The 15,046-nt window shown below is 44.0% G+C and overlaps 1 protein-coding gene across 6 annotated transcripts in view; it reads left to right on the top strand.

Annotated features, from left to right (window-relative positions):
• LOC103462904 (caskin-1-like) overlaps positions 1–14,781 on the top strand; it is a 141,878-nt gene extending 127,097 nt beyond the window's left edge. For all 6 annotated transcript variants that reach the window (XM_017304680.1, XM_017304674.1, XM_008405998.2 and 3 more), the window contains 5 exons: positions 6,600–6,738; positions 7,639–8,423; positions 8,501–9,143; positions 11,331–11,955; positions 12,997–14,781. In XM_017304680.1, the coding sequence (XP_017160169.1) occupies positions 6,600–6,738; positions 7,639–8,423; positions 8,501–9,143; positions 11,331–11,955; positions 12,997–13,081 (2,277 nt within the window). In that variant the 3' untranslated portion in view covers positions 13,082–14,781. The remainder of the gene's footprint in view (positions 1–6,599; positions 6,739–7,638; positions 8,424–8,500; positions 9,144–11,330; positions 11,956–12,996) is intronic.
• The last annotated feature ends 265 nt before the right edge of the window (positions 14,782–15,046 follow it).

Here is a 15,046-nt window from a genome sequence, read left to right on the forward strand (position 1 = left end):
ATATACACTGCTCAAAAAATAAAGGGAACACTCAAATAACACATCCTAGATCTGAATGAATGAAATATTCTCATTGAATACTTTGTTCTGTACAAAGTTGAATGTGCTGACAACAAAATCACACAAAAATCATCAATGGAAATCAAATTTATTAACCAAYGGAGGCCTGGATTTGGAGCCACACACAAAATTAAAGTGAAAAAACACACTACAGGCTGATCCAACTTTAATGTAATGTCCTTAAAACAAGTCTTTATTTTTGTGCCCTGCTATTGGCCAGCTTCCCTCATCCTCCTTTATCAGAAATGAAAAATTATAAATGCACACAACGTGTTGGAAACCTGTTTGTTTACTGACTGTTATTTGTCAGGTTTAAGAGACAAAAGTTGGAAAAAGATCCGTTTCTCTTCACGTTTAAGATAACGCAAAACAACGTAAAAAGACCTCCACACAAGACCTCGTTTATTTATTAATTTTTAAATTTTGATAGCTGCCGATTAAACTGAAAGTTACAACATTGACATGATTATATGAGTAGTTTTTACTGAGAAATGGATCAAAAGCGCCGTGAAAATGGTCAGATCCGCCGGATCCACCTCTCTGGCTGCTGTGCGCGCTCCCGACACAGGGGGGCAGAATTTCACACAAGACCGGGAACAGCGCAGGAAGCGCACCCGTCTTGGCGAATCCGGGGGCCGGGAATGGTGTAGGAGGAATAGTCGAAGAGGCGGAAGCTGGCGGCGAGCAGGTTAACCAGGAGCACCGGCAGATGGATCCGGAGGTGTACTTGGGTGGCTCGGGCAGGATAGCCGCAGGCAGAGCGCAGGAAGGCTCGGGCACCACACCGGAGAGAGAGTCACTGATAGGCGACGAGCAGTGGCGCAACTACACATTAGTCAGGTGGATGCGAAAACATAGATCGGTGCCCCCCCACTCCCCACCCCCCCAGTGGTTTCCAAACATTTTCTGGGGCCCCCCTGTGGATTACAAATACGTATATTTATGTGAGGGGGCTGAGGGGAGTCAACTTTTATGGGGGTAAAATGAATGTACGTAGCTGAACATAAACAACATCAGTAGCCTGCAGGCTACCTGTTAACAAGCTTAAAGTGCTGTATTGATATTAGCTAGTCATCTTTTAGCTAACATTACCTGCTTTACTCAACTCAGTCGGTTAGTTTGGGGGGAAAACTGAAACGTTCTTTGCGTTTTGCTGGTTTGCTGCCATGATTCTAACACACCTGCGTAGCTTATCTCTGCCCAGCAGCAGCAGGTGTAAACCCAGCGCGCTCATGTTGCGTTTGAAGATGGCTCGGAAAAACAGGTTACCACATGTTAACAACGGATTAAACAGTTTTAACTGCTGATAAAAGTGACCAGAGGACACAGACATGGGAAGTGTGGAAGTATCAAATTGACATAGAAATAACAGAGTTGGCCATTCTAAGGTAAAAATCCAGCGCATACAGCGTTCCATGTTTTTTTTTGTATCCAGATGGCTTCCCGCGCCCCCCCAGCAATGACACGGCGCCGCCCCTAGGGGGCGTGCCCCACATTTTGGGTACCTCTGCATTATGGCAATCCGCTAAGTTCTATTTCGTATAGGCTTCGCCCTTCAAGGCTATCACTAGTGGGTGTATCCCTTGCGCGCAGCACTGAAAAAAGCTTAGTCCACGCTCACCTACTGGATGGGTCCCACCCCGGTTCTGTATAAATAACGGTCAGACAGAACAAACGGTTAGCTCTTTTTCTTCAGCGTAAGATAGCACTGTGTTAAGAGCGAACATCCGTTGGTGCCCGTCTTGTCAGACGGGGTACATCATGTCCTTGACGGGCACCTGATCTGCAAGGGATGCCTGGGTCCCCAGCTTGCCGACTTCAAGGAGGCGGAGGCTAGACTTTTTCAAGGCTGGTGCTAGGTTGGGCACCGGGCCCACCGAGTCTGGTCGCTGCTTGTGGGGAGATACTAGCTACGTTGAGCGGGATGCTAGCTATGCTGAGTGGGAGTCGGATGATTCCTCTTTCAGAGAGGATGACAACAATGAGGATGACAGCAGGAGCAGCAGCGGTTCGGATGGTGCTTCCCAGCTGGCGGAAGAGAGGATGCTCAGTCAAGCCCGGGTTCCGTATGTCAACTCAACCCCACTTCTAGCTGTGGCCTCGCTCCTCCTCGAGCTACCTAGCTTGATGGAAGAGGCAGCTAGCGCTAAGGGGCTTCCCGTTCCCAACCTCCCCCGCCATGTTTGAATGACCTGGTGGGACGGTTTGGCTCCGCCCCGAGTCGCTGTCCGGACCCCATCTGGCCTCAGTTATGTAATAGCTTACACAACTGAGTCAGCGGCTGAGCCCGCGAAGCTGAGGGCGCCGGTCTGCATTTATGCGCCTACTACCAGGGTGGAGGGGTTTACGGAGCAGAGTTTTCCCTCTGTTCCCCCTCTGGATCTGGGCCTCACTGACGTGTTTGGGGTCAGGACATCAGGGTTGTGCCCTGTGCCCCATCAGGCGCCCTGTGCCCCTTTCTAAGCTGATTGCCAGGTTCTCTGACCGGACCCACCAGTGCGCCTATCAGATAACGGCTGCCACCAATAATGCCGCTTTGTTGGCATACAGCATCTCTAAGAGGGTGGAGGAAACTGCCTTACCAGTGGTGCTGAAAGGCTCTCTTTGTAAGGCGGCTGATGCTATACTCAATCTGTGTGCCACCTCAGCGGTTTGTTCCTCACGGATAGCTGCCTGGGTCACTCTGATCCAGAGGACCACCTGGCTCCGCCTCTCGCCATCTATGTCCGAGAAGCTGGATGGCCCCATCACCCCTGATGCGATGTTAGGTGCAAATTTTCAGTCTCCCCTATTGGAGTCTAAGAAGACCCAGGAGGTTTTGGAGTCCGTCTTCCACCTGGTACGGCCGCAACTGCCCCCCACACTTCCGGCCGCTGGAGGGACCAACATGGCCGTCGTCAACACCAGAGACTGCAGCCTCTTCCCGTTCCGCCACCCTCCTCCACCTCTCGGCATTTCTTCCCGGTGCGACAGTTAGCGACCCGGCGTCTTCCCAGAGGACGTCAGCCCGAATCATCCGGACCGGCCAGCCACAGGGACAAGGAGAAGGCAAGCTAGGAAATGACTAGATGGGGTGAATGTGTGTGATAATGTGAAATGTTCTGAAATAAAACACCAACATATCGCTGAGGGCAAAATCCCTGCATGTTCCAGCTCTGTCAGATCAGCTGATTTCACAGCAGCTTCCTTGCACACATTCCCCACACACAGTGAGCCGGCTGACTCTTGTCTTTGTCTGACATAAAATTCTGTGTAGAAACCACAGAGCTGTGTGGTTTCTGTGTAGAAATTCTGTGGTTTCTACACAGAATTTTTCTGTCTCAGTGGATCAGTCTGCCTCTTCTGAGCAGTCTGAATCCAAGAGCATGTTCTGTGAACAGTCAAAGCCTACTGTGATTCTGGCTGCAGCTTCGCACTCATCTCACCTTGTGAGTGGCGACTGTTTGCCATCTGTCCGGCAGCAGTCCACGCCAAAACAGCGTCTTAAGCATCCTGACCCCACCCCTACGCTCAGGAAGCACGCGGGTTCGCCCTCGGCCTGACATGGACGCTGTCACATCATGCGGCATGGAGGCCAATAACCAGCCCTTCCTGGCTGAGCCCCCTCATTTGTTCTCCCCAGAGAATCTCCGAGGCAGGGGACGGCGGTAGAGGCTCTGACTTGGCTGGAGTTCATGCGAACCATAGCACCTCACATGAATGCACGCCTGCTTTCAGAACATTATTCAGAGTGGCGGCACGCATGCTCCTTGGATGTCCAAGGAGTGTGTAACCCCTAATCAGCAGGGGTTACATGCTGCAGTTTGGGGGCAGGACTCCACCTTGGAGACGCTTCTACCATCTCCAAAGCAGAACGGCGCTCTCATGTCAGAGCTGCAAGAACTTTTGGCGAAAAGTGTAATTTCCACGGTACCCCAGGGAGAGAAAATGCAGGGTTTTATTCCCGATATTTTTTGGTCCCCAAAAACAGGAGGAGTGAGACTCTCGATCTGTTCCTGTTCAACAGCTTGATCGTGGAGAGGTCATTCCACATGCTGACAATCAGACAAGTGCTGGAAAACGTTCACCAGGACAACTGGTTCACCTCCATAGATCTAAAAAAAATGCATACTTATACGTCCCCACCATCCTGTCACACCAGAAGTATCTGCGTTTCTCCTTCCAGGGGACCCAGTATCAGTACAACCGTCTGCCATTTGGTTATTTTCACGTCCCGTGCACGTTTTCCAAATGTGTGGAAACAGCAGCCACTGCACATGACAGGGATGAGAGTCCTCTTCTGCTTTTACTGGTTCGGTCCAGGAGAGGAAGCTGCCATTCAGTCCCAGAAGGTGGCAACACATCTGCTGAGTCTGGGACTTTCCATCAACTGGGAGAATAGTTCGGTTATTCCATCCCAGATGATTGTTTATCTGGGAGTGGAGCTGACAGTTTTAATGTTCGATTAATCACCCGACACTTCGTGCTACACCTGCTTGGCTAACTTTAGCTGCTAACAAAAATACTAAACCAAGGGTGCTCATGTCCAGTCCTCAAGAGCTACCGTTCTGCAACTTTTAGACACATCCTTACTCCAACAGACCAGGATCAGCTCTGAACAGGCAACGAGTCATTCATTTGATTCAGGTGTGTTGGAGCAGAGAAGCATCTGAAAGTTGCAGGATGGCAGCTCTGGAGGACTGGACTTGAGCAGCCCTGTATATGCCAGCTGTACCATAATAGCCAAACAAGTAAACTTACATTAAGCAAACTATGTATATAACCCGGTACTCTTGTGCAAATGGAAAATTAATGCATCCATAAAAAATAATCAAAAACATGATGATCTTAACATGGAACTTACCTTGTTATAATAAGCTCCAGACAAGACGCCATGCTGCTGCCTCCGCTCCTCAGGCAAACATGTGACGTCACATATGTTACAATTGTGGGAGCAACTCTGTCTGGTGTTGATTTCAAAATCATCACCATAGTTGCTTAAATTTAACTCTCTGGAATTAAATTTAAGAGAGTAAAGTCTAACACCAACTCTTTAGGAAAACTAAGACTCATGTTAGACTAAAATTAGACTAAACAATTGTTGAATTAACTGGAAATCAAACACTTTTGAATTTGCTGTGAGCACTTTTAAATCTCACTTATAAGTTTACTGGGATGTTTTCCATTGTTGTAGTAACAGGTTTACGTCAGTCTGCCTTCCCCCATCGATACGCTCCCCGATAGCTCCGCATCGTAGAGGGTAAAGAAATCAAATCAAACGACGTGCACATTGCGCAAAACTCAGTAAGAGGAAAACTGGGACATACAACAGAGCAACGAACTAGATGTGAATCAGGATATGAAAACAGAATCCGACGCTGAATAGTGAAAAATCAAGAGCTTATATAAGGGCAGATGAGGCAAAACACGATGACGAGGCGGAGCAGCAGCAGGTGAATGGCATGACGAGTGAAGATGGCGAGCGTCAATACAAAGGAGAAGCAAACTAATAACAGGAGAGAAACTAAAGAGAACATAAACCAAGAAACGACAGTACTAATCAAAGGAAACTATGGAAATGCACAAAGAACAAACTAAGAAACTAAATGCAGAATAAACTGGTATGGCAAGACATTTCAAGCAATAATTAATAAAGGGAACTGTATAGCAAGAACAAAAAGACACTGTAGATAAAAGGTAAGACGATATTGTGCTGTGGGTTTGTTGGGACCACATCTAGTACTAAGAAGAAATATATCTTACAAACTATAGCAGTACGAAGCTTATCACTTATTTATGTTTTTAATTATTTTCTATTTTATATATTTGTTTCTTCAATATTATTTTTTATGTCATGCTGCTGTTAAGTGACTCCATGACACTTTCAATTTGACCAGATTTGCTCTTTGTAATTTCTGTCCAGTAAATCTATAAATCAATAGACAGGCCTATTGAAAAATATCATCCATGTTTCTGTCTCTTATTTGTATGACATTAAAAGGATGTCTAACATTTGTTAATATTAATCATAAAATAATATTCAGTGCAAATAGCTTACATTTTCTTTGATGGATAAGGGACCTGAATGATGGATACAGTATGTGGTCCATCATTCAGGTCCAAAAAAGGTTGAGAAATGCTGCACTAGATGATCAAAGCTGGTAGAGACAAACTCTGGAAGACTTGAAGCTGGAATTGCAGCAAAAGGTGGATGCACAAACTGTTGACTCAAGGGGGCTGAATACTTTTTCACACCACACTTTTCAGTTTTTTATTTGTAAAAAATATTTTTGAATCATGTATAATTTTATTTTTACTTAATTGTATGCCACTTTCACATTAAATTGCAATTAAATATATTTATATTATCTTTATAATGTGACAAAATATGGAAAAGTTCAACGGATATGAATACTTTTGTAAGCCACTGTAGGTCAAATGTTCCTCATGAATAGTTCTTCGGGCTTTATGAGGGAATTTTTAAAAGATTTTTGTTAGACTTTGCTCACTGTTTTTTTTTATTTCTGTCCCATTAACTATGTGTTCTGTGTTTCATTTAGGCCAACCTGGCAGACTGGTTGTCTCACCTCGGTCTCAGCCAGTACTACCAAGTTCTTGTCCAGAATGGATATGAAAACATTGACTTTGTTTCAGACATCAGCCTTGAAGACCTGCAAGAGATTGGCATCGCTAAGCTCGGTAAACCAGTACATATACAATGCTTTGCAAAAGTATTCCTATTCCTTTAACATTTTCACATTTTGACAAGTCACAACCATCAATATACTGTATAGAGTTTTTCTGTGTCATGATTATTAGCCAAAAAATTCTGTTTGGGTCTCACGTGACCAGAACTTATTCCATCATTTTGCTAAGGCCTGCTAACAGACCTGATTTATTGCTTTCAATGCCACTCTTTCATTAAGACCAGGTTTATGAAGTGCAAGACTGTCTACTAACCCTACTACCCTGCTGACAGATTCTCATACCTGAGCTGTGGCTCTTGGCAGCTCCGCCAGAGTTGCCATGGGCCTTCTGGCTGCTTCTCCAATTATTGCTACCTTTGGTCACCCAGTCAGTTAGGTTAAATAGTCACCTCATGCTGCTTTTGCAGTTGTGACAAAACCTTTCCATTTTTGGAAGATGAAATGAAATGCTTTTGTGAAAGGTTCATGGTTTATATCCCAACCCAGTTTTAAATGACCCACAACTTTTTCTTGATCTTGCCTGGTGTGTTCTTTTGTCTTCAAGAAACTATTTACTAAAGTCATCTAACAAACCACCGAGGTCTTTACAGAACAGCTATATTTTACAGAAATTAAATTACCGTACACAGAAGTAGACTACATGCCAACTAGATGACTTCTCAAATGTTTATTTAGGGGCTTAAAGTTGGCTAAACAGAATTGCACAACATGCATCAGTTTTTCTTTCACTTCATAATTACGTTCTATGAAATGTTGAACTATCACATAAAATCATAATGAAAAACACTGGTTTCTAGTTGTGACGTGAAAAAGTTATTAATATAATTTCTAGGCACTGTAAATCTGATCTCAACTTACAATAAAGTCTCCATCTTTTTCTGATGTCCTACAGGACATCAGAAAAAATTGATGTTGGGAGTAAAGAAACTCAAGGAACTACAAGGAGGAGGAAGTGGCTCGGAGCCTCCTCAGAGTCCCACTTCTCCTCCTTCCAGCCCAGGAGGAAGCACCTCCTCAGAGTCACGCAGGGAGGCAAGGAAACTGAGGGAGGGGGCCCCTAGCCCGCTGGCCAAAGCTCGCCCAGGTCTCACTTCTTCACAAACGCCTCCCCACACACCGAACCAGACACCCCCACAAACCCCTCCACATGCCCGCACCCAGCAGGCCTCCCCTAGGGCTCGCCCAAGACCGTCCACCCAAACATCCACTGTCGATCCATTGGTACCGCTGTTGCGACTGCCATGTGAGGAGGAGGAACGACGGAGGACTCACAGCCTCATTGGCTCTGAATTGGACTCCCGATACGCCACCGTGTGCCGAAGCAGCTCCACTCATACTGCTGCACCTAATGATGTTACTGTTAACCGCAGCCAGTCATCTGTTACCCTCCGTCCCCGTCGGAAAGGCCGACCTCCTACACCACCTAAACGCTCCTGTTCTTCCATCACCGGTGGTGACGGGGACAGTGAAGGACAGGGGATGGGGCTTTTGGGTCTGCCAACCTATCGAGAGAGGCGAGCCAGTGACTGTGGCAGCTTGGGAGCAGCGTTGAGAGCTCAGGACTCTGCTGGCCTTCAGCGATCAGAGGGGGCTTCTGGGAGTGTCCGCAGTCTCGCAGCCATGTTGGAAACATCAATGGTGCCAAGAAATGTGGGAAGTGGCACCAACTTCCTACAGGTGAGTCTGTGAAAACTTTGAATTTTACACTTTCAACCTAATGCGAAAAGTTTTAGTAACAGCCTTGTGACTTTTAGGCGAGTCCTCCTCTGCTCCGTCGACAGGCTGGAGCTGGAGGTCTGGGAGCATCTGAGGATGATGTTGCAAACCGGCGCAGGACCATCAGTGGACTTGAAAACCTTCCTGATGAGACTCCTGACCAGTTACCTCACCAACCTGTCAAGCGACGTCCAGAACCTCGACCTCGCTCCGTCGTGGCCACTTCAGCATCTGAGATCACAGATGCAACAGCTACGCTCAGGAGGAAACCATGTCCTCCAACTACAGAATCTGAAGCCCTCACATCAACAGCTACGACTGTAATAACCATGACAACTGGCTCAGAAACAATACACAGATCACGCGCAACAGAACAAACTGAATCAGTTACTCAAAGCAATAATCAATCAAATTCTCCGGAGAGGACCCAGAAAAACGTGGGCGAGCCGAAGCAGAACGGGGGTGTAGTGCTGAGGCGGAGGCCAGTGTCTGAGGCCTCTGAGAGGACGGAGGCCGGCAGCGAGACCTGTGAGTGGATGGAAGCCAGGAAGTCTCTGAAGCCACCAGCCTCACCCAAGCCTTCTACAGGCTCCCTGAGAAAGACCCAGACAGACCCACCTACTCCGACTCGAAGAGTCCCCATACCAGGACCAGATAATGCTGAGCCAGCACAGAGTCCCGGTGAGAACCCACAAATACAACTCTGTGCAAAAGTTTTAAATTGCCTCAATTTTCTTTTCAACTCTGTTGAGTTAAACCTTCATGTTATTTTTTTAAGTGGTCTTGATCAACAGTTGCCTGGTCTTTCTAAGAGTGCATTCACACCAGCTCTGTTTAATCTGCTTTAATCAAACTTTCATTTGCCTAGAAAGTCTGATTCATTTTAGGCAGTGTGGAGCTGAGGATGCTCCCAGACTGCCTTAGGGTTAGGGTTAGGTTAGCGAAGTACCACCTACAAACGTAAGTCTAGGTGTGGTTGAAGTGAACTCAATCAAATACATATGTGAACACCAAGCGGACCAGAGACCACTCCAAAAGCAGGAAGTGTACATAGCACAAGGTAAACACAACTAAAACAAATGCACAAGTCTAGCGCAGACTGGAAAAATGGCTCATGGTTTTTTGCAAAAGACAAAAGAGAAACCCCACAACCACTAAACTCTGGCACCACTCCATTTCTGCTTACATTTCCTGAAGAAGGAAGTATTTATGTCTATGGAAATTGAGCTCAATGTCTTCTTCAAGGGTTTTTAAGATTTTTCCTTCAGTGATTCTTGGTGCAGCACCACCACAGGTGAGGGTGGGGAACAGATTGGTCAAAGGGTTTGATTAGTTTAGCACAGTGCATTGTGAATCCAAACTGCAGTAGCTTAAAGTCTAGCAAATGTTCAAATTTGTTCTCTAATCAAACCAAATCTAGGTGTGAAAACATCTTTCAATGTTTATCTTTGGATTTCTGTTAGTTGTTTAGTCATTTCTGTTCAGCATCCAACAGGTAAGTAATGAGATTTCACTGAAATATTTATTGTCAAAGTTTAGTTGGACTTAACTTAGACAAGCTGACTCGTTACTGTCAGCTTTTATTTCGTTTGACAAAGGAAGTCTTAGATATCATTTGCCCCAGGTGTGAAAGTGAGTGCTAGCAGTTTGACAGCCTAAATATGAAGATACTATGTCACGCTCTACACACATTGGATCCCTGGAGTATCTGGAGACTATGTACGATAATATCATAGAGGTACAAAGTGACCTTAAAGTGATGGTGCCCTCTTTTGCAATAACAGAAGGGAACAAAAGATTGTTATATGCATAAAAGACTAGACAAACTAATGACAAAGATATTTTTTCTTGTTTTGGGTATATTATATTCTACATTGTATATATCAAATATCCATCCATCCATCCATGTTTCTGTCTCATATTTGTTTGGCATTAAAAGGATCTTTAACTTTAGTTTTTCCACTGAAAGCTCTGGTTTGCACAATAAATGCCATGTGGGTGAAGTTTTATGAATGATACTCTGATGTCCCATTTTCCTGAAGGCAGCACAGAGCTGCACCACCAGAAACTGACAAACACTGAAGAGAAGAAGAGTTATGATTAATGTAGTTACAGTTCTATCCATGTTTTAATGTTGCAGCTCAGTTTGCAAATAGTTCAAAGTTTAAACTGGCATGTTGTTCATATTTTATCTGGTCATTTTGTGGAATATTTAACAACTAGAAAATGGCAAAGAATAAGAATATTGTTTCCACTCTGATTGGCTGCTGTTAGGCCTACAAACTTTAACTTGAATGTTCATTACATTTTTTGTAGACGCTTGTGAAAATAATTTCTATTCTCATGACTTTTTTGTTCTCTGGTAAATAATTTTTGATGATAAATACAGAAACAAGCATAAAAATCAAAACATCTACAATAGTGATAGTAATATTAATGATAAAATAATGGTCAGTGCAAAGTAGCCTACAAATTCTTTGGTGGGGGGCAGTGAGGGACCTTAATGAAGGCTGGGGGGGCGCTGGGCTGAAACAGGTTGAGAAACACTGGTCTATACTGTTGGAATGCAAGTAGCTATTTATATATATCTGATACAGATTCATGGCTGATACAAAAAGCGTGACTGAATAACGTTTGTGCTCTGTCACATGACATTTCACCTTAAACAGCATAACTGAAAATATGTCTTTCAAAGCACATGGACTTGTTTGTGGGGGAATAAATGTTGAAAGACTTTGAGAAAGCAAGTACAACTAATGTGTAAGACCACTTAAAAATACTTAAAACTTTGGCTGCTTGAATTGATTTAAATTGATTACATTTGTTTTGCGTATAACAGCATTTTATCTGGCATTTTTCTGTGACCAGAGCCAAAGCGTGTCCCTCCTCCTATATCACCAAAACCCCGTGGGCCTCCAACGGCTCCCAAACCAGGAAAAGCAGCAGTACCTTCAGCTGCCGCGAGCCCCAGCCCTGCTTCTACCAGTCCAGCTGCTACTAGTCCCACTCCGGCCCCCAGACCCTTCTCTCCTCCAGCTGCTGCTCCACTCCCAGCTCCTGACACCCCTTCTGCTCCCTCTCTTTCTCCGGGACTCCCTCTCACATCCACCTCTCCGGCCCAGAGTCCTTCTACTTCGTCACCACACCCAGTCAAACCTCCCCGCTCCTCCATTGCCAGCCTGTCCATTGACCTGCTGGGAGGACGGGAGGCAGAGGAGGAAGAGGAGAGGATAAGAGAAGAAGAGGAGAGGATGAGAGAGAGGGAGCATCAGAGGAAAACAGAACAGGAGGAGGAGAAGAAAAGGGCAGAGAATGAAAACTTGAAGGAGATGGAAAGGAGGCCTTTGAGGAGAGAGAAAGCAAAAGAAGAGAGTCAAGAAGGAGGAGAGCAAGAAGGGATGATTCAGCATCGTTTGGAGGAGACCAGTGCCTCCTTGGCTGCAGCTCTGCACTCTGTAGAGCATAAAATCAAAGAGGAGGACAGACCAAATGAGTGAGTATTCATAAATAAAGTACTTCAGAGGGGCGCATGTTAAGTTTCAACTGTTACATAAATTACGTGAGATGAATAACTTTACAAACCAACAGCTGTTGCAATAACATCCCTGCACACATGATGCTAACCTCACAAGGAATGTTTTACCTGTTTCAGAAGTTAGCAAATTAATCTGTTAATACTAAATAAGATGGCAAAAAGTCCTACTAACTGTTCATTAAGTTCATGCATTGCTGGGCCTAGAACACTCGACCCAACCTGAGTGTGCCCCACACCCATCCGACCCATTACTGTTTTTGTTTTTAGACCACCATTTGAGTAAACAGTGTAACTTGTCCAATTTTTAGATTTTACTTAACGTCTTCCAGCTCCATCTTCACACTTGTTGTAGCCGCAGGGTGAGTCAAGTGGAAATCTTCTGGGACGTGGGATTGATAGGATCTTTTTTCCACTGCTGCCCAAGTGGAGCAGGGCGGCTCAGACTGAGCGTGTTCCTTACGTTACTTTACTCCCTCTGCTCCTGAATTCAGACATAATCAGTAGATTAACTCAATCAAGCGTTCTCATTTGGTTTTCTCTGCACTGTATATATTGCAAGCTTATTACATGTGCCACTGAAGCCTGAGTGGGCGATACGCATTTAAGGTTTTGTCTCAATATTTTGTGACAAAACTGTTATAACAATAAAAGTGACAATAATAACTATATATAACTTATTTTTAGGTATGGCTGTGAGTGTGTAGAGCAACTAGAGCCAAAAATAATTATCTTGAAAAATATTTCCATTTGTAATGCGCTTCATTAAGACACCAATCACAAAAAAGTGTTTTTGTATCATGAATCTGCACAGTAACTGTATTTTCATATTTATTGATGCTTCTGTTGAAGAAACAGTGGAGAAAACGGTACAAGTATGAACATAAAAGTACTGAAAAAGCTGGAAATTTTTATTTAGGAAAAAATGAAATTGTGCTGGAGCTTTTATTCCTGGTATTAGTGTTGGAGCCTTATAAATGTTTCCATTAATTCTGTTTCCAGCAAAAAAGCAACAGTTTCCATCCTGGATGACATCGGCAGTATGTTTGACGACTTGGCAGATCAGCTGGATGCAATGCTGGACTGATTCCATCCACATGCTTTTTTCCCTTCTGTCCCCCTCATTGTGTGAAGGTGTACAAAGAAAAGTCTTTCCCACGGCTAAATGCTGGCGTGCAAATTTTTTTGTAAGAGCTTCCCGAGTATCCTCATGCAGATACCAAGGAGTGGGAGAGCTGCTTGTTGCTCCTTTTCTTGCTGCAAGGAAAATGGTCCCACACAACCTCTGACCTCTGCAGCCCACATGACGATGCCTCCACCCAGCTCCAGACGGCTGCGTGGACTGAGAAGCACAATCTTTTTGTGTATCCTTTTATCTGATAAGCATATTGCTTGCAAACCTAAGCACATAAATAGTCTGACAGGCAGATTGATTACCTGATAGAAAACAGAGGAATTTTTTAAAAAGCACACAGAAAGAAAAGCTGCTGTCTGAGTCCTCCAGTCTGAAAAAAGAATCCCTTTTTTTCCAGATGAATTGTAGCCTCCTTCTCCTCTGTGTGAGTGCAGGCCTCCTGCCCCGCGTGTCGTCTCTGTTCATGTTGTCGTCGGTGCCGTTATAGTTGGCTGTGTTGTTGTTTCGAGTGTGTAATCCCTGCTCATACGCTTCAGTCACTTACCTCCTTTTCCCACCCATTTTGATCAGACAAACTAAACACAGATGTGTCCATAAATTTATAAGAAATGCAAACAAGCACACACACACACACATTCATACACACATTGGTGGGACTTCCATTATTTTAAATATTGCTGCTGGTGTTGCTGTTTATCTATCATGGATAGATAAACAGTGTGGAAGGATTGCTTGGAAATAATTCATGAGAAATACATGGAAATATGTGTGCGCACGCACACACACACTCACACGCACACCCCCCCACACACACACACACACACGCACACACACACACACACACACACACACACAGACAGACAGACAGACACACACTCTTATGTGGTATTTCCCTGTGTGCTGCTGCAGTGAATGGTTTTTCTGAAGATACTCCTATATTTCAATGCTTTACATCGTACATACAGTAAAAAAGACACAGTTTATAGTTGACCTGGATATTTGAGCTTAGAGCTTCATCTATTGTCGGTTAGTGAAGTTGCCCTTATCTGACCTACTTCTTCTTCTTTTTCCCAAATCCCTTATTTGAAGCCTGTGTCTAATTAGGTAAATCTGCAAATCTCTGTGCCTTCGCAGTGTTCTTTATCTATTATTTTGTTTTTCTTTCCGTCTACTATAATGTTTTGATCTCTTTAAACCCTTTTTGTCTGGTTTGTCTGGAAGTAACTTCTCAGTTATTTGTGAGTCTTGTACCCTTGAAGCTTAATCCTCCATGTCTATGAGCTGTAAGCTGTAATAAGTTGGCTCCTCTCTTCCAAGAATTCTCTGTTTTCAGTGATTTTTCCCAGACAACAGACCAACCACCAGTTTTCATCCCAATGAAGAGTTCACTTGTATTTTTATGCTCTTTGAAAACAGATATATTTGAGAGACTGTTCTATGTGAATAATAATATTAATAATTATAACTATGATGATTATCATGATGGTGTTAAACACAGAATGAGCTAAGCTGATTTGAGTGTATATTACTGGTTGAGTTCTGGATGTGTTGTGACAGCTGTTGTGTCATGGTTGGGTTCAGTTGGGTGTTTCTGCTGTGACGATGCATTCCTGTACAGCTGTCATAAGAATAAATGTATAAATTAAACCTGATGTCACTCTTGGAATATTTTAGTACACTAGTACACTTTCATGTTTTTTCAACAGCTTTATCGTTGAAAAAACAAGTTTCATAGAATAATTTCAACAAATAAAAGCTTAAAAAGTGTTATGCACATGATTGCCCACCCCCTGTTCTTACTCTAATACATTTCATTTAAGTAATATCCAAGTCACTTACCTAATAAATAGTCTGTATTTAAAGTAATCTCAGTGTAAATAGCTTTTCTATTAAAACAACATCCCAAGCTCACAAAAG

This window comes from Poecilia reticulata, linkage group LG1 (genome assembly GCF_000633615.1).
Source record: "Poecilia reticulata strain Guanapo linkage group LG1, Guppy_female_1.0+MT, whole genome shotgun sequence".
Lineage (NCBI taxonomy): Eukaryota > Metazoa > Chordata > Actinopteri > Cyprinodontiformes > Poeciliidae > Poecilia > Poecilia reticulata.